Raw genomic sequence first — 20632 nt, 5'->3', positions numbered from 1 at the left:
TAGGCCTTCACCATCATCTTTGCACCGCATCCGTCAAGGACCTCTCTTGAACCAGAGCTCCATCAAGTAGCGTGAGGCGCCTTCTCCCCCCCCCCCCCCCCCCCCGTTGGAAAGTCTTGCAGGAGAGAGCTTGAAATGCGACGGCGCTAAACCCTCCCCGCTCAAAAAAATAAAAGCGAGCCACTGTTTGCAGAGGAAGGCTGCCAAAATGTCTGCAGAGCTGCCCCTAGTGCGCTTGACAGACCATGTCGCGTTAGCTCTGCGAGTTTGGCAGCGAGCGGTCCTTATTTAAGGAGGGGACGCCTCTGGTCCACGAGTGGAGCCGGCGTCCCGTACGAGCTGCGGATTCCACGTGGCGATGGGGACTCTGCGAGCATCGCTGTTGTTTCTCACCATCAGTGCGGCACTTGTGTGTAAGTGTCTCGATTTTTTTTTAAAAAATGAATTAACTCGTCGATGCATTCGTTTTGTAATTCACGTCTTTAGGAAAATGTCCGCTTCCGAGGTAATAATGTTTTTTTTAAATCTCTGTTTGTAGAGCACACTTTCGAAGCGCAAGGTTCGATGCCAATTCACACGAGTTAAGATCAAAACAAACATTTACAAAAGCCAAATGTACACAAAATAATAATCCACGTATATAAGGAGAAGACACAGCATTAAAAAAACGGTAAAATAATTGAGATGCCAAAATAAAATCGGGAGGCGAAATTATAGAAATGGGCTGGCCGCCTTCGGCCGTGATTTGAACATCGCCACCGTGAGGAGCAAAACCTCAGACGCGAGCGGGCAGAGAGCTCCACACTCGCGCTGTGCCAACACGAGAGGCAAAGGTTCATCGATTCACGTCAAGTTAATAATGCACGGTCAGAAAAGGCACTCGAAAACATCAATAAGAAAAAGTCCGCGTTGATTGTGCGTTGAGAGTAATTTTCTTGATGGGGTTTTTTTATTTTACAAAAAGCTGTCGTCAGTGAAGCAGTTAATTGCACAACTTTTGGAATTACACTGAAAGATACATTTCTCCGTAACGTATTATTTCATCTGGGCCTCCATTTCACGGGAATGTTTTACTCGTGATGCTGACATTTTAATGCTGTTCTTAAAATGAAGTTTAATAGATATATTTTGCAATGGTTCACAACTATGTATGTACAGAGGTTGAATTGTGCATTCAGCATTTGAGCATCGATATATTCCGATTTGCTTCGTCCATTATTTCATTGTTTCAGCTTATTGATTGCTTCTAATCGACAACCCACAAATGCGGCCAAAGTTGGAATAACTTTGGCTGAATTTGTACTTTGTGGAGTAGCTTCATTGCGAAATCGGGTTGTGAAAATGGTTGTTCAACTTACTTGTGAGCGGGGAAAAATAATAATTGGCACATTTGTTCAACGATTGTAGCCATGGAAATTTACATTTGTTTCGTTGTGGTGGGTGATGGAGTGCATCACCGCAAAGATTTGGCCCAGTCAGTACGTGTCCTAACCCAAAATCAATTGTGAATAATAACTCTGTACACACTTTGCTTGGGTACTTGGAATATTTTTTGCCTTCACGTGCAAGGAGCACATCACGGTTGAAAGGAAACATTCCTAATTTTACCAACTGTCGGCTTCCCAAATGTGGAAGGATCATTGTGGACAGGTCATAACAGTGCTGATTTGTAACAGTATTCACAAATATAATTTTCACACATCCCCCCCCCCCCCACTTTTGTGTATAAAGACATTCTCCCCCCCCCCCCACCTCAAGATCTTTGACGGAGTGATGTCAATTCCCCCAGCCCACTTGAAAATAGTGGGAGTCTCTCTAAGTGCATGCTTGATCATTTCCCCCGGATTTGACAGCGTGAGCGGTGAAGCTCATAACACTGATATCCTTAAACGTAACAGCCCTGCCCAACAGCCAACCACATTTTCGAGGACTGGCCCTGACTGCCCTCTTTTTTTAACGGTGGTGACTAGACGGAGTGGGGTTGGACTAACAGTGCAGGGCGTGAACTCGACGTAAGGACGTGGAACTTATTTTTTTCGCACCGTACGTCGCCGCCAATCGTGCGCACCGATGATGCGGTGCGCGTCCGTGCGGTCTTCCAGCTGCGGCTGACGGTGGCAAATGGGCACGAGCGGACAACGGCTCTCTAGCCAGCAGCAGCGTTGCCGTTGAAATAATCCCCACCAATGGTGTCACCCCGCTGAAAAAACGGACCAAGTACCCCAACTTCTTCAGTACTTCCGACGACGGTGGTAGGTCAGCACGCTCCAACGATTCGCTATTATTCCGCATGTTGTACTAAACTAAACTTTATTTTTTTTACCAGGTAAGGCCCACTGAGCTATACAGTTCTTTTTTCAGAAGCGACCTTGGCTATCACAAATGATAACTCAACAAAGTGGATTAACACGTGGAAATGTATAGCAACCGAATACTCTAAACCCGTGTTTTTAAATGTGGGGGAAAAAACCGGAGGACCCAGAGAAAAATCCACGTGACCACGGCGCGAAACATACAAACTCCAAATATACAGCAGGCATTAGGGTCGGGATTAAACCCACGACCTCCTGTGTACCAGGCGAGGTAGTTAACATCTCGCCACCGCAGAATCCCACCACGTTTGGGCGGCAAAGTGGGCAGGAGAACAAAGTATTGAGCTGTTGCGCCCGGATGGACCGGGAGATCGATCGATGTTCTGTCGCCAGCAGGTTCATGGCATTGAATCGTGCTTTTTCACTTGCCCATCCACACTACCTTGTTGGTCATGGGGATTGTTTGGCTAATGTGGTTTCTCACCATAGTAACCACATCGGCCGGGCGGGGGGGGGTTGAGTAAAACAAATGGGGGGGTGAGCTGGATTGATTTTGATGTAAATCAGCACTTGTTAGCTGTGGCCAGGATTCAAGGTGATTGGGAGCATAATGTAGCGCACTAACCACTGCCTCACTACTCTCCGAACTCAGAAAAAGAGTATTGTCGGTTTAAAAATGATCAGCGAGTTTCTAATAGAACATAAGAGTGGTCTGAATAGTGGATCAGCATGCTTGAGTATGAAATCGGGTTGCATGAGGTGTCAAGGTTGTTGACTTAGATCGCGTAAGTGTAAATGTGTCGAAACCCTCCACCACCCGACACAGCCAATTAGTAAGGGATTTGTCACGTAAACAAAGCGCCAAATAGTGACTACTTCTCCAACACACCGGTGGGCTGAAGTAGTGAACTATTTGGCGCTTTGTTTAAGTGACAAATCCTTTACTAATTGGCTGTCGAGTGGTGGAGAGTTTCGACATTTATGCTTATGCGATCTAACCCAAGAACCTTTATTATTAATTATATCGGTCGCGAAAGCCTACGTGTTAAACTGCATGAGGTGTGTCTGCAGGCATTACGATTAACAAGAAGACATGCTTAAGACCACACGACTGGACCACCTGTGCCAAAAATCTAGTATATGCATGCTGCAAAAAGTACCCGAGATCCTGCCTGGAGATAAAACAGACGACGCAATCAACCAAAGGTAATCCTGAAAACCATTGCATCCATTTATCTTCGGCGTCGGGGACGTGGCTGTTCTGTTCGGTAACAATTCCATGTCCTGGCATTCTTCCCGCGAATGGCTGAGGCTCCCTTTCTTGTCCTCTTTGCCAACTCATTCCTCGTCCCGGGCCTTCTGCACATCGATGCTATCGGAGGCCCCCATGCACAGGGGGCACAACGACTTATTTCAACGGGGGTGGGTGGCTATGCAAGATACGACTGTGCTCACCCATCCCTCCTTTCTCCCAACTCACTTGAACTGAAATCGCTACGGATCGTTTTTTTTAAACTCCTTGAAATAAATATATAGGCTATAGCTACATATTATTGTTCTCCTATATTAATTTTTTTAATAGTTTTTTTTTACTTATCATGGGACCTTTTTTGCCAGAATCAATGCATGCAAACTGCATAATAAGTTTTACTCTTTCTGGCAATAATACAAAAGTGGTTCAGATGTTCAAACACGCAATAGAAACCTGCAGCGAGGAATAAAGTCTTCATTAACCACACACAGTACTTGTGGTGAACATGCAAACACACATGCTCTGATAGTACACGCATTGTCTTTGAAACTGATTGGTCTACACCAGAGACAGCCTTCTTTATGGCCGAGTCTCACTACCAGTGTCAGAGCAGGGAACAACGCAGAGGTGAACAGCACAAAGACGAGGCACTGTCAGAGCATTTATAGCCCGGGGTGAGCAGATATATCATGGAAACTTCTATTCTTAATTTTCATAAAATGTGTGCAACTTACATTATGAGACCTCCTTTGCCAGTAACAAGATATAGTAATAGGTTTTACCCTTTTAACTGGCACAAAAACTGACACCTTTATTCAAGGCATCATGTTTGCAATAACCACAACACAAGCAGTCAAAATGCAAACAAAAAAGACAACTGATAATAATATGCACTGTCCTTGAATTTGATTGGTCCACACCCGAGATGGCTTTTCTTAGAGCCTAGTCTCCACTGGTCCAACACCAGTTGTCTCTTTTGTTTGCATTTTGACTGCTTGTGTTGTGGTTATTGCAAACATGATGCCTTGAATAAAGGTGTCAGTTTTTGTGCCAGTTAAAAGGGTAAAACCTATTACTATGTGTGCAACTTGTTTATCTGTTGTTTAGGGGGCCCCCTTTGTGGCCAGCTGGGGTCTTGTGTGCTTCGCATGACGCTGCTACCACATAACCCCCCCCCCCCCCCCCCCCCCATGGTTGCACTCCTTGCCCCTGTGTCTCACTCTCTGGTCACGATCTTGTTCTCTCTCGATGCGCATTGTATTCACGCACAGATGGCATCTACTCGCTGCAGACGAAGGAAGGAAAGCTCTACCAGGCGTTCTGCGACATGCACACCAAGGGAGGGGGCTGGACCCTGGTCGCCAGCGTCCACGAGAACAACATCGCGGCCAAGTGCGCCATCGGCGACCGCTGGTCCAGCCAGCAGGGCAGCAACGCGTCGCCGACCTTCGTGGATGGTGACGGGAACTGGGCCAACGTCAATGTCTTCAACAAGATCCATTCCGCCACCGACACCGATTACAAGGTCAGTGCTGCCCGCCGTTCTTGCGTTTGCCAGGTACAGGTATCGAACGGACATCCAATGGCGACGTCCCGGACTCGTTTCTATTGTTGGATCCCACCGCTGAAGCCGTTTGGTGTCACGGCTCTCCGAAAACAAATGGAGAATTGTGACTCAATGAGATTCTGGCATGACCCTTCATGCCGGATCCGTTCACCGCCTTTGTAAGTGGTACAACAAAGGAAACACTGACCAAACCCTAGAGCACATTCTAAGCCCGAGAGCGCATTTGTAAAGAGCAGAGCGAATTGCAAGCCGCAGGACGCATTTCCAAACGTAGAGCGCATTGCCAGACGTGGACCACATTGTCAACTCCTGATAAGTTTGCAAATACAACTGAAGCAGCAGCAGGAAGAGGGACACCAATGGCCATCGCTTGGCTTTCAAACTTGAATATCGATATTAAAGTTGCTATTCCCCAAGCCACCGCACACGCGAACAATCCAAATTACTCGATCACCTCTTATTGCCACGTCGTCGAGTTAAATCAAACACTCTGGCCGCCGCTGTAAGGGGAAAAAGTCCCACGCTAATGTGGACAGCTGTTTTGTTGGACAGCTGCGCAATCATTGTGTAAAATCCACGTGCCAAATCGACCATGGCCATATACCAGTCGATTAAACCTGATCCAGGGCAATCTGTCCCAGCCGGGGCCTATGAACAAGTGTAACTGACTTGTAACGGGCACGTAAAGCGGTCTAATAGCCCAGTCCCGGGATTCCTGCCAATATTTAATTACGAGCCACTTTGGACACGCTTTCACTCCGACGTTTTTCCAGGACCCTACAGACGCAACAATGTCCTGCCTAGTCCGTAATTTTAATCTATTTCTTGGAAAAATGTTCAACGTTATGTCACACATTAAAAGCAAATTTATCTGCGTGCTGTATCACATGCGATGATACCCCAGGCCTACTCTAACCACCGATCTATTAACCCTAGGTCAGTGTCTGTGATCAACCACAGGAATTACTGACCCAAATGGACTGGGTGACTTTCGCAATCTGAAAATTGTGCCACAGATCCAGCGTTACAGCACCCACATTCAAAGTAGATATATCTGCGTGCTGTTCCACATGAGAGTATGCCTGAGGCCTCCTATAACCACCGAGTTATTAACCCAATGTCAGTGTCTGTGACCAACCCCAGGAATTACTGACTCAAATGGACCGAGTGACTTTAATAACCAAATAATTGTGCTACAGACCCTCTATGTTCAATTCCAACGACATCCCATTGATGCTGGACAATGTTTAATTTACAATTAGCAGCACAGAACACACAAGTTCAAATCCTCGTTGAGTGTTCACATGCCCTTTGTCCTCCTTGGGGTCAATACAATCAATACCTCAGTATTGAAAGTTAACAGTGGTTGTGACATAGAGTGACTGGCAACCACCATGGGAATATGGAATTTATGATATTGTCCATTTAAAACGATCGTGGTGGAGCAGAATGTTTTTTTTTTAAGTTGGTGTATTTGTCACTGAGATTTGTTTTTGTTTTTCTCCTTGAGATTGTAGTTTTGATGACAGGCTCAGCTGCCACTCGGATGGGTCCAGGCGCATTAGAAAAACACAACAATGATAACATTGTTGTGTCATTTTTTCCCCTGGCCGATCCGAGAATCGGACGGTGTCTCCTGGTGTACTGAAGCGTTTGCAAAGAAAAAGAAACCCAAAATAATTTTGTCCCAGTTGAACTTTTTTCTCAGTTGATTCTTTTAGTTCTAACCTCATGGTCGACAGTATACGCAAAGAGTGGAGGGGGATACGCTGAGTGCTAGTAATGGGAGGAGCCATGAAAATAGTGGGCGTGGCTACCTGAACAGCAGGTGGCGACGGGGCGGCCAATGTCAGAGCTACTCACTGTGGGGGAGGGGCTAGTGGGGGAGTGGGCGTGGCTATGTGAAAGTGGGCAGGGCTTAAAGAGAGAGTGGCTGGCAGCTCACAATGTACAGGGACTCCTCTACTTACGAACGAGTTAGGTTGCAGAGGTCTGTTCGTATGTATATTTGTACATAAGTCCAACTTTAGCCCCGTCGATTCCAAACACGTTGAACAGTATGTACACCAAACACGGAGAATGGCTTTAAAAGTTGAATAATCTCCTGTAGATGTAGATTCCACTGGTTCTTCACGTTCTGCAGATGTAGATGCCACCACCGCCATCTAATGCTCAGCGGTTGAACGACTCTCCATCCGAACAGACGACTGGACATACGGACAGGTTTGTTTGTATTCTTAGTTTTTTCGGTAAAGTCACGTTGAAGAGAAACAACAAAATAACAAAATATATATAAAACAATAAAAAATTCGACCATAACTCAAACGGTCATCATCAGGTGTGTCGGTATGCAACCGACACACCTGATGATGACCGTTTGAGTTATGGTCGAAACGTCGTGAGAATTTTTTATTGTTTTATATATATTTTGTTGTTTCTCTTCAACGTGACTTTACCGAAAAAACTAAGAATATGAATTACTGCAGTCACGAAAGCTTTAAATCAAAGGTTTGTTTGTGTTTCTGAAAGTTTGTAAGTCGAATGTTCTTAAGTAGAGGAGTCCCTGTATGTAGATTAAGCCTCCCAAATGTTTTTTTTTTTAATCCGTCTCATGCCATTTTTGTGTCATGCGTTCAGAACGAGGGATACTACGACCTTGACGCGGATGATATCGCGATATGGCACGTCCCAAATGGGACACCGTTGCTCCAGTGGAAGCAGTCGGCGATCCTGCGCTACCACACGGAAGTCAGCTTTCTGGAACCCCTCGGGGGGAACCTTTACTCCTTATACAAGGTATGTACGGTGTGAAATAAGTTAAACATACATACATATATAATGACAACTTGACACACTTCTCTTGAGATGGTATTTTATTGAAGACACGTTCACTTGACACAGGCGGAGACCCCCACTGCAACATCCCCGAGTTTCCCGCGCATCTCCCTTTTATACGTACCGAGGCCACGTCCCCCTTCTCAATCATTCTCGCTGACTCTGGACGCTCGCTCCACCGGCAGACTCCACCGTCCTCTTCCGTCACCTGACCCCGCTCCCTTCTCGATCATTTCCGTAGCCACCAATCCCTTCACACACACAGCTGACTCCCCTGTCATTACCTCCTGTAGCCACCAGTCCCTTCACACTCACAACTGATTCCCCTGTCATTACCTCCCGTAGCCACCAGTCCCTTCACACCCACAGCAGACTCCCCTGTCATGACTTCCCGTGGCCACTAGTGCATTCGCACTGTAGGCTGACTCCCCTGTCATTACCTCCCGTGGCCACTAGTCATTACACATACATGACCCCATGCGCTCGTGTGCAATTGCCCACGATGTTTTGGGCAGTTGTGGATTTTGGGCGAGGAGGCAGGGGGGGTTACATGTGGAGCATGTATCTGAGCTCCGTGTGCACACAAAGACAAAGATCCCCTGTATATCCTTAACATACTGTTGGGGCAAGTGCTGTTAGCAAGCACCTATGAAGGCCGGAACAGCACACAAATGGGTGGGTGGCCAGCACCAGGCCCGGCCGCCTTTGTCTCCCAAGTGGCGATGTTTACACACATCACCAGGTACTCATTTGAGGCTGAGTTGACCTAGGCGAGGCCTAGAACTGGTTCGGAAAATCGCCACTGGTGTCAGCCGTGAGCGGGAACTCGGGTCGCCGGGTTCCGTAGCGCAGTGCGATAACCACTACACTACCGCTCCCCATATGTACCAACACACAGTGCCAATACACACACACGCTCACCTGCAAGTCACGTGTCCGCGTACGTGTGTCTGGAGGAAGGGGGCCTAAAGTACCACCCAGTCACCCACCTGCCCTCAGCCAATCACGATCCAGCAGCGCTCTCAATGCCACTGTGACCTCATGTTCATGATCTAATTTAGTTTTTCCCCGAGATTCACAAAATAGTATCTTCGCGATCCGCAGACGGAACACAATCAATGTATTGGACACTGTTACATTATTTAGTGTTGCTTTGTAACTAGTGATTAATAACACGTTTTAAAATGCTTCTAAATGCTGATATAGCCGAATAGTTACGTAAATTTGATCTTTGTTGTTGTTGTTAAAAAAACATGGTCAAATACGCCAATGTCTCTACAATACATTTTATCTCATGCATAAAGTAAGAGATTCATGCTTACAGGTAATGGACAGCATTGAGGTGAATGGATCGGGGTTGGGTTTAGGTTTACGGGTTAGGGGAGAGGCCTTAGAATTAAGGTTGGGGTGAGGGTTTACGGTTTGCTATACCAAAAGTTAATTTTTTTACACAAATCTGCAGGGACAGTAGTCTCGTCCTTGTTAAAATCTAATTGTTTGTACTGTTTATATTGCAGAATTTCTACCCATTGAAGTTCGCTTCAGGCGTCTGTCAAATCAATAATGGACCTTTTTACCCAATAGTTTACGATTTTGGAAACAACAATGTTGTCAACTCACTCATCTGCCCTAACTGTATAGGTGAGTGACTATTACCGAGCGTTTGACTCGTCAAAATTGGGTTCACGCACGAAACATGTTACACGTTCGAAATGAAGAGACGAGGGACTTCATATTGATGGCACCACATTCATTTGTAATGTCTGTAAAACACAACAATATGCACAGTATATCACGCTTAGCAGGTCTACAGCAAGGCTCCATTTTCCATGCTGCTGGTGTGAATATAGGCAGTCCCCGAGATACCAAAGTCCGACTTACGAATATCCATACTTATGAACGAACCGCAATTAGACTTATTATTTTTAACCATACGACTTGTGAACGATCGGTCGTACTTATGAACCGAATCGCGGAACTATTTAGTTCGGCGTAGCGATCCTCTGCGGGAAGCACAGCATGCCAGCATCAGGACTCAAGGTAAGTGAAAATAAAACGTATTTTATTCTTTTCATGTTACTTTATTTTACGCGTTATTTACTAAACAGTATTTCATGCAAGTGTACAGTATCTCTTCTTATTCTTGAGTTTAACAATGCTTCCTTTTATTGTTAAACAGTAACACATTTTATAACTGACCGTTCGTACAATTATATATTGAGTTCCGAAATATGAACAAATCGATTTGCGAACGGGTTTCAGGAACGTAACCCGTCCTTAAGTCGAGGATGGCCTGTACATTATTGTCTTCCGACTTACGAACCGTTCGACTTACGAACGGGTTGCAGGAACGTAACCCGTTCGTAAGTTGAGGACGGTGTGTACATTATTGTGTTCCGACTTACGAACAGTTCAACTTACGAACGGGTAACAGGAACGGAATTCGTTCGTAAGTCGATGACCGCCCGTATACATTTCGTGGTTCTTATACATTCGAAGGTTGATATATCAACATAAAGCACTCATGTATATTAGTATAGAAGTGCAAATTATTTAGTATCAATCAACCTATGATTTGGTACCTGCAATGGTTGATGTTTCACAATCACAGCTGTAACAGGAAATGTTCTGTTCTTGAAATCGTTGCGAGTGACGCGACAGTTTTTTCAGGCAGGCACTTCATTCCAGGTGATTTTATAATTCAAGTATAGTGTCTACTGCTACAAAAAATAAGCACAAATATATTTGAGCATAGTGTAGATACATAACACTGTGTAACAAAAAGTTCCTGGGTACTAAGTGTCAATTTCCAATTGCTTATGCCTCAAACGTACAGAAAGTGGCTTATTGCCCACAAACTTTTATTTTGTGACCAGGACAGTGCTATTTTGAAATGTACATGTTTTCAATGAGAAAACGTGGTGTGCATTTGTGTCATTCCTTCACATAAAGTCATGGTCACAAAAGCAAAGTTTGTGGGGAATAATAGCCATTTTTCTTCTTTGGTTCTTTCGGTAAAGTCACGTAGAATAAGAATAAAATAATAAATTGATAAAATAAAATAACACAATAAAATTCTCACGACGTTTCGGCCACAACACAAGCGGCCTTCATCAGGTGAAGGGACGAGACTGTCTGGAGGACAGCGCTGGAGCGAAAAAGCCACGCTCAGATCGCGACCTTTAAGCTGTGTGAGAAGAAACAGAGCGCCTTGACAAAGGAGTTAGCATAGAATTTAGCATTGAAACAGCTGAGTGATTAGCTTGTGACTGGTCACAGAAATGGCTATGTTAAAGTTAAAGCATACACATCCGCAGAGGCACCCCTTGACAAAGGAATTAGCATAGAATTTAGCATTGAAATAGCTGAGTGATTAGCTTGTGACTGGTCACAGAAATAGCTATGTTAAAGTCAGAGCATACACATTCACAGAGGCACCTAGTACAAATCAAACAGGAGAATTTAGCATTGAAATAACTAGGAGAATTTAGCATTGAAATAACTGAGTGATTAGCTTGTGACTGGTCACAGAAATGGCTATGTTGAAGTCAAGGCCTACACATCTGAGCTATTCACAGTAACTGGGTATACACTACAATATATAATGAATACTATATAGTGAACCAATAAAAAAAAAGAACACTTAACATTGACAGCAACAATGTCTACATCGGATTGGGAACATGTAGACAATATGACTACCTCTTCGGCTGCCACTATGTCGACCAAATGTAGGGACAATTTGATTTCCAAATTCAATCACCTCTCCAACAAAAAATCGGATCCACACACCGAAAAGATAGACATCAACAAAGTCGTAATTAATCGCAGTAACAGTTCCATTTCTGATGGTCTGAAATCCGTTCTGGCTAAAGGTCTAAACTTTGCTGTCACACCGAGACACATACCGGTTAATGATATCATTGCCCATGTCGACGTTGCACTCAAGGGCTTGAGTCACATCTCTGCAGACGTAGCAAGATCTGAAATCGCTGCAACCCTAAAAAACGCTAAGTTGCCACCCAGCAACATCAGCAAAGACGAACATTTTGAATTATCTCAATTTAAAAAGAGAGATGATATTGTCGTCCTCTCAGCCGACAAGGGCAATGCCACTGTCATCATGGACAAAACAGAATATAACAACAAAATTCAAGAACTACTCAACGATGGCAGCTATACAAAAAAAAAACGAGATCCCACCAACAGCCTGGTTACCAAAACAAACAAAATCATCTCTGATTCAACAGCATTAATTGATGAGACCAAACAGTTCTCGTTGAAACCCTCTGCTGCCAGACCACCAAGATTATATGGCCTTCCAAAGACACACAAAGAAGATACACCCCTTCGTCCCATCGTCTCTACTATCAACTCCCCCACCTATAAACTGGCACGTTTCTTGCTGATATACTGCGACCTTTCACTGGAAAAACCACCTCTGCGGTACTAAATTCTACTCACCTGGTATCGACAATCAAAGGCATTTCCCTGTCCCCAGACGACCTGCTTGTCAGTTTTGATGTGGTGTCCTTGTTCACCAAAGTCCCGGTACCTGACACCATCGCTATCATTGAAGACCTGGTTCATCAAAAACTGCATACTGATGTACCCCCCCTGGTGAGACATTGCTTAACCAATACATACTTCACCTGGAATGGAACTTTCTACAAACAAACTGAGGGCACCCCAATGGGCTCCCCCCTATCTCCGGTTGTAGCCAACGTATTCATGGAAAATTTTGAAACTGACGCCATCCAGACTGCCACTCTACGCCCAACCTTATGGAAGAGGTACGTGTATGACTCCTTTGTCATCTGGCCACATGGCCAGCCTGCTCTAGACCAATTCCGCGACCACATCAATTCCATACACCCAGCCATCAGATTCACCATGGAGGTCGAAAAAGATGGCAAACTACCCTTTTTGGATGTCTTAATTAAAAGGAGACATGATGGTTCAATGAGCCACTCTGTCTACAGGAAAGCTACCCATACAGATGCTTACTTGAAACCGGATTCCCACCACCATCCATCCCAGAAGAACTCCCTCATCAAGACTCTATACCATAGAGCCCAATGCATTTCCGACCAGGAACACATTACCAGTGAACTCAAGCACGTACACCAGGCTCTCAGGGCTAATGGTTACTCCGACTACACAATCCGCAAAGCCACCACTCCAGTCATGAAGAAGGATCCTCTTGTGGAGCCACTCAAAACCATCACCTTACCCTACATTGCAGGGGTCACTAAAAAGATCTCCAAAATCCTGAATAAACACAAGATCCAGGTCCGATTCAACACAGTACATAAAATCCGTGATCTGGTTCCATCTGTAAAAGAAACTGTTCCAGACATACAGTACCTGGGCGTTTACAAACTAAAGTGCCTCTGTGGTAGTAGCTACATTGGAGAAACCAAACGACATATCTCGGACCGCATCCGCAAACATAAAGCAGACTTGAAACACGGTAGAACGAACTCCTCTGCTGTGGCAGATCACTGTTATAATTCAGTGGGCTCACATGACATTGACTTCTCCAAGACGGAGGTTCTTTGCAAACCAACCAGCTACCATGAGAGATTCGTTCATGAGGCCATTCACATATACAAGCACAGAGACAATTTCAACCGAGAAGATGGATTCTGGATTAGTAACCATTGGAAAGATGTTTTAAACCATTTCCATTCTTAATTAATTGTATTTTACGATGACCTTCAGACCACAGCTCTTTCGCTGACATTGACTCTTAATACCTCTCACACCACGGTTAATGGTATGGTTTACAACATGGAGTATAACAGCGCCTCGCAGCTGTCTCTCTCCCCCTCCTCTGTTCCGACCATGGTTGAACTCGTCCGTCTGAACGGGGCCCGTAGCTATCCGTGTTGCTAAAGTTGAGGGTAAGAATCCACCCATTTTTTCGCCATATAGCATTGTGATATATAACAACTTAGTGTTGGTAACTTAGCTGATTGGAGAATATATAGAGTTTATTGATAACATTGAGGTAATTTATATTTTAGTTTTTTATTGGTTCACTATATAGTATTCATTATATATTGTAGTGTATACCCAGTTACTGTGAATAGCTCAGAAGTGTAGGCCTTGACTTCAACATAGCCATTTCTGTGACCAGTCACAAGCTAATCACTCAGTTATTTCAATGCTAAATTATCCTAGTTATTTCAATGCTAAATTCTCCTGTTTGATTTGTACTAGGTGCCTCTGTGAATGTGTATGCTCTGACTTTAACATAGCTATTTCTGTGACCAGTCACAAGCTAATCACTCAGCTATTTCAATGCTAAAATCTATGCTAATTCCTTTGTCAAGGGGTGCCTCTGCGGATGTGTATGCTTTAACTTTAACATAGCCATTTCTGTGACCAGTCACAAGCTAATCACTCAGCTATTTCAATGCTAAATTCTATGCTAATTCCTTTGTCAAGGTGCTTTGTTTCTTCGCACACAGCTTAAAGGTCGCGATCTGAGCGTGGCTTTTTCGCTCCAGCGCTGTCCTCCAGACAGTCTCGTCCCTTCACCTGATGAAGGCCGCTTGTGTTGTGGCCGAAACGTCGTGAGAATTTTATTGTGTTATTTTACTTGATCAATTTATTATTTTATTCTCATTTTACATGACTTTACCGAAAGAACCAAAGAAGATGAATCCTTGCAGTCACGAAAGGTTTAAATCGAAATAGCCATTTTCTATACTTTTGAGGCGTAAGCATTTAGAAAATAACACTTACTACCCAGGAACAAAAATCGTGTTACATAGTTTAATCAGTGTCGCATACCACCCTACTATGACATGTCGTTCAGACAAAAATCGTCACGAACAAAACATTAAAACCGATATTAAAACAGGCACAATGAGAGACAGAAAGAAGAATACGTGGATCCGAGAGCACACGCAGGGACGTTTAATGAGCCTAGGCAGACCATTTCAATGGAAGGGATATTGGCAGATGGTCACGAATGAAGACAGAGTAACAGCCATCTCGTCTCGTCGTAATTTACATAGCGCCTTGAGTAAGGCGCATCTACAAAGCATCAACAACGGTATGTTTGAACGTAATGGTGAAGACGAGGTGAATACAATAAGACGAGAGGAAGCGATGGGCGGACCGGTGACACGTGAATTAAGTCAAATCTTTTTTACACGAGAGCAAATGTCGATGAATGCATTGAATGGACGGGGAATGAGTGGTCGCCATGGAGAGATAATATGAAGGAAGAACAGTAATTGTAGTGGTTAGAATGGGGAGAGATTAGGGGGTCTTGGGATGAACGAGGATTGATCCACTGAGGAATTACCCCTCTTAACGACCACCCCTGTTAACGACTAATCACTTAACGACAGGCCTCCATACTGCCCAATGTGTCGTGTATAGTAGTGGAGTGTATAGAGTAGTGTAGTGTATAGAGTAGTGTAGTGCTCCATAGAGACCAATGTGTTTACTTACCGACTATTCCCCTGTTAACGACGGGCTGTTGTAGGTATAGCAAATATGAATGAATGCATTGATTAACCGTGTCTATATTAATGTGTTTATAATCTTGTTAGTATCTGTATGTATTGATATCCATTGTTTAAATAGCAGAAAGTAATTTTTTTCAGTGAAAAATGGTAACTGTCGCTGCGATCTGAACGAATTATGCCTGTAACGTGCATCTCCTCTCCTCGTTTAATTACCAAATCGCTGAACGACCGGTTTTGTTGAACCAATTACCGTGGTTATTAAATCAGGGTCGAGGTGGATTATTGCGTCGTAGAAATATGAGCGGGTGACTGAGGACTCCTTCATCCAGCAGTAGATCGACCGTGACTAACGAAGATCCCCGCCCCCCCTCCCCCCACTACAACAGGTGAAACACGGCCAGGGTTTGTGCAGTTCCGAGTGTTCAACACGGAGAGAGCCCCATTCGCCATCTGCTCCGGGGTCATGGCTCTCAAGTGCAACACCGAGCATGTGAGAGGCGCATTCGCACCATCACACAAATTGTGTTCAGAGTGATGTCATGTTACACTCGCCCCATACGGTAAAGCAGAGCCTGGGGGAACAAACGCACACCCCCCCCCCCCGTCACCTCATTTCATAGGGCCATAAACACCTCAAAAATAGGCCTGTGAAAGGCACACATCCATCATTGGTAACGTCTTGCAAATTCTCCAACTGGCACCACTTTGCGTTCTGTGAGTTTTGCCAGCACTCAGTCTGTCTGTGAACGCGAGCCCTATTTTCGTTTTTTTTGCATTGTTATTTGATAACACTCAGTTGTGTGTTAATGTGCGGTTGGATCAACGGAGGCGTTGGAAAGTCTTCTTCTGTACTCAGTAAAGAAATGGGTCTCCACCACCTCTGCTGTATAGCAGTTGTACATACCGGAGACTCGATTAATTATCCACGCTAATGATGGCAAGGATGGCCACGGTTAATCCAAAAATAGAACCATTTAACGCGGATCTCTTTGCCAAAAAAACACGAGTATATGTATAATTAATGAAAATTCCGTATGCTAATGAACAAAAAAATGTGTAGGAAAGAATATATTACTTTTGTTTAATTACTAAAGTCCATACGAAAACACACGCACAGTTTCGCAAATTAACACTCACAAAATACATGATCGGATAAAGCACTCAAAATTAAGCACAACTGTCGATTTCTACTGTTACTCTTTCAACTTATAATGAATACTAACGATCGCAGAAGACTCGGCCCACCAAGTGGGTGATAGCAGAGCCACGCCAATCAACATCAATCAAACTGCGCCCACTGTTGTAAAGATATGCTACTACTGTACTGTAGAGGCAATCACGGGTATTTTGGACTAACAGGAGCACATATTTGTTCGGTTTAGGCACGTGGCTTGTAAAAAAAAATTCCAAGAATAACACTGTGAGCCTGTTTTTTGAATATTAATTCGTGCTTAAGGGAGAATCCATGAGTTATTAATTTATGTCAAAATCTCAGGTGCACGGTTAATCCGCAAATTGGGTAAACCGCACACGGATACATCTTCTTTGGTTCTTTCGGTAAAGTCACGTAAAATGAGAATAAAATAATAAATTGATAAAATAAAATAACACAATAATATTCTCACGACGTTTCGGCCACAACACAAGCGGCCTTCATCAGGTGAAGGGACGAGACTGTCTGGTAGGACAGCGCTGGAGTCATTTTATCAATTTATTATTTTATTCTCATTCTACGTGACTTTACCGAAAGAACCAAAGAAGATGAATCATTGCAGTCACGAAAGCTTTAAATCGAAATCGCACACGGATAATCGAGTCTACTTAGGCGAAGCCTTAGGAGTGGGCGATGAGGATGGTCACTCACGAAAAACTGTTAAGGGCACGCAAAAATCTATGTATATCTATGATCACAGAGAACCGGATACCTCAGACCGTGCAACGTGTCGTGAACGACTGCCCCATCGGCTCATTCAACAGCGATCTGAAACATATTCACGTGGTACACTTTGGTTCTTTCGGTAAAGTCACGTCGGTATAAAATAAAATCCAGGTGGATTTAACTCTTCCAGTGGAAGGGATATCAAATCTCAACATCAAATTTGTAATTTGTTGCAATCCCCCAAAGAATGCCGTATGAAAGAAGAAGGCAGATAACTTTTATTTTTTTGTCACTCAAATGTATGCATGCGTCCTAAAAGTGTGGATATTTTGGGTAGCACACACGTCATTTGACATTTAACGAGTGACAACAAAAGGTAGGCTTGCTGCAGTGGATGGCAAATAAAGAGTTACACAACTGCCTCCATTAAAAACACTTCAAAACACGAAAACAACTGCGGAAATTAACCGTTTACATTTACTTAAAGAAAACGCGGACGCTGAGTCACCGACCCTCACCTAATAACAAAACCGGTATCTGCATACATGGTTCTTACACATTTTTTTAAACATGGTACAACCCAGAAAACCTGTTCACGGATAACCGAGTGGTTAACCTTATAACCGAGAGGTTAACCGTACACAAACGCCGATCTCAGACTCCGCTCTTCGCCAATTTCTCAGCCATGTCGATGTGTGACTGTGCTGATAACTCTAACCCGTGCTCGTCTCTCTGCAGTACTGCATCGGCGGCGCGGGATACGTTCCGCAGCAGTCTCCGAGACAGTGCGGCGACTTCTCCGCCTTCGACTGGGACGGCTACGGGACGCAGATTAGCTGGAGCGCCTCCAAGCAGCTGTTGGAGGCATCCGTACTCATCTACTACCGCTGACGAATTTAATTTTGTTGGGTTAGGCTAGGCAATAAATAACGGCAAGACTTGGATTACAAAAGGCCCTTTTTGCAAACCCGTCGTAGCCGAAAACTAAATTTTCACTTCCACAAGCGTTCAATGCACCGATTGTTGTTGCATCTCACTGGATAGTTTTAAGACCAGTTATCACGATCAAATTAGGCAATTGGATGAGGGCCAATGTGTTCGAAACGATGTCAAAATACTAGGTCAGAATAAAATCCGGGAAGTCATTCTAGCTTCTTGGAAGTCATTTCAACTTGATTCTGACTTTCAGGATTTTATTTGGACTTCCGGGATGTCCTTAAGGTGGTTGATGTTTTTAAGCGAATTTTTAGTATCATTCCTGCTAAATTAGGTTGCTAGGATTGTTCTTTAACTCTTACAGTAAGTGTGATTAAATAATTATAATTGGAGCGTTGTTAAACGCTTGTAACGTGACCATTTAATTTGTTTTGCTTAGATGGAGGCTCTTAATGACACAAATTGTTCCAGATCATTATCCAAAAATCGATGATTAAATCATACAGGGCAATGAAAACCTGAACGTTGAGTCTACTACAGTTGCCACGATATGGAGCTTTTACAATATATCACAAAATATAGAGGTAACAGATAATCACGTCATGCGTTTTGTACAATATCATTACATGGTCATTACCCATTCAACCGCGTGCCTTACAAACATGTTTTTTGAGCAATTGGTGGCTTAGCAGTTATGCGATGTCATCATTTGATTGTTGTCTGGAGCGCTCTTACTTTCAATATTAGGACGTCACTGGGAGCTACGCACTTTTAAATCATCTAGATTAAAAACTAATTTCTTTAGAACTGCTCTTTGTGTTTAGTTTGTTACCCTTCTCCCGCACCTCCAATTAGTGCGGTTGGCTACGTACGGTGTGAAAGACGTTTAACATACATGACACTGATTTACAGCTTTCGTGACTGCAGGGATTCATATTATTGGTTCTTTCGGTAAAGTCACGTAGACGGGAAACAAAATATAAAACAATATAATTCTCACGACGTTTCGACTGCAACACAAGCAATCATCATCGGCTGTGAAAACCACAGCAAGAAAATTTTAGTTTTATATTTGATTGTTTCCATTCTACGTGACTTTACCGAAAGAACCAGGAATATACATGACACTATACACAACAATATACACGACACTACATAGTACACTATAGACTACAATACACACCACACTACTATACACTACACTACGACACACTACACTATTATTACTAAATATACTATACTACAATACACTACTTAACACTACACCACGATACTAAATTGAAAACTCACTTCTCTAGAACTGCTTGTTGTTATGTTTACTTTATTTTCCTTCCCCTGCACGTCCGATTAGAGTGGTTGGCTACGTACGGTGTGAAAGAAGTTCAACATACATAATTATTTGTAGTCTACTGTGCGTTATAAGCAGTATAGATTATACGGTTGTAATGCTTGGAGCAGCGAAGAGCAAAAACAATAAACTAAACATCTGAATACAATGACAAAGTTACGGCAAATTGATATCGCGATAACTATCACGTAACATTTGATCTCGTATTGTTTGATAAAAAAATGATATCATGGCACACACAAGTGATGGCACTTGGTCCTGATTGACATCGTCACCATGTAAGGGCGCCCCTAGGGAAATGAAACCGTATCAAGTGATTGAGGAGTTGCGGTCGGATCCACTTGGTCTTTTGAAGCCTCGCAAAAGCCAGGAGGCATATCATGAGTCGTCCTTCTCTCAGCGATTTTATGAATTTTCACGACTCAGGGTAAAAATTCGATTAAATAATTTGTTACTTTTTGTTTCGTTGGCATTTCTTCTTTGTTAAACCTTGTTCGTAATTTTGTAATGACAGTGGAGTCAACCTATTGTGTGAATGTACTAGTGGCCAAGGGAGGTAATGACAGGGGAGTCAGCCTGCAGAGCGAATGGACTAGTGGACACGGGAGGTAATGACAGGGGAGTCAGCCTGCAGTACAAATGGACTGTTGGCTACAGGAATGATCGAGAATAGGAGCGTGGCTAGGGGATGGAAGAGGACAGTGGAGTCTGCTGGTAGAGCGAGCGATCGAGAAGCAGCGAGAAGGTGCGGGAAAGAGGGCGTGGCCTCGGACCGTATAAAAGGTAGATGCGTCGGAGATTCGGGGCTGTTGCAGTGGGGGTCTCTGCCTGTCCGAGTGTGAGCACGTGGCTCCTTAATAAAGAAAACCTTCCCAGGACAAATGCGTTGAAGTCGTCTCCACACTGTCAAATTAGCCACAGTGGCGAGTTGTTTACTATCTCGCCTGGTATACAGGAGGTCGTTAGTTCGATCCCGACCTTGATGCCTGCTGTATATTTGGAGTTTGCATGTTTTC

At 43.8% G+C, this 20632-nt stretch overlaps 1 protein-coding gene across 1 annotated transcript; it reads left to right on the top strand.

Moving 5' to 3' along the window:
• The first annotated feature begins 243 nt into the window (after positions 1-243).
• Positions 244-20498, top strand: LOC116955570 (intelectin-1a-like). The gene is made up of 8 exons (XM_032976709.2): positions 244-413; positions 2103-2252; positions 3384-3518; positions 4836-5089; positions 7769-7927; positions 9484-9607; positions 15840-15943; positions 18071-20498. The coding sequence occupies exons 1-8, from the start codon at positions 359-361 to the stop codon at positions 18221-18223; spliced, it is 1134 nt and encodes a 377-aa protein (XP_032832600.1). The 5' UTR covers positions 244-358; the 3' UTR covers positions 18224-20498.
• Positions 20499-20632: the final 134 nt, after the last annotated feature.

This window comes from Petromyzon marinus, chromosome 60 (assembly GCF_048934315.1).
Source record: "Petromyzon marinus isolate PM22_M1 ecotype Great Lakes invasive population chromosome 60, UKy_Petmar_22M1.pri1.0, whole genome shotgun sequence".
In the NCBI taxonomy this organism is placed as follows: Eukaryota; Metazoa; Chordata; class Hyperoartia; order Petromyzontiformes; family Petromyzontidae; genus Petromyzon; species Petromyzon marinus.
Note: the sequence above shows the minus strand (reverse complement) of the source record. Positions and strands in the feature narration are given on the sequence as shown.

Excerpts from the sequence above, each read along its gene's own strand:
- LOC116955570 (XM_032976709.2), top strand. The coding sequence starts at position 359 with ATGGGGACTCTGCGAGCATCGCTGTTGTTTCTCACCATCAGTGCGGCA. Across the intron at positions 414-2,102 it reads CATCAGTGCGGCACTTGTGT|CTGCGGCTGACGGTGGCAAA; the intron begins GTAAGTGTCTCG and ends GCGGTCTTCCAG. Across the intron at positions 3,519-4,835 it reads GACGACGCAATCAACCAAAG|ATGGCATCTACTCGCTGCAG; the intron begins GTAATCCTGAAA and ends ATTCACGCACAG.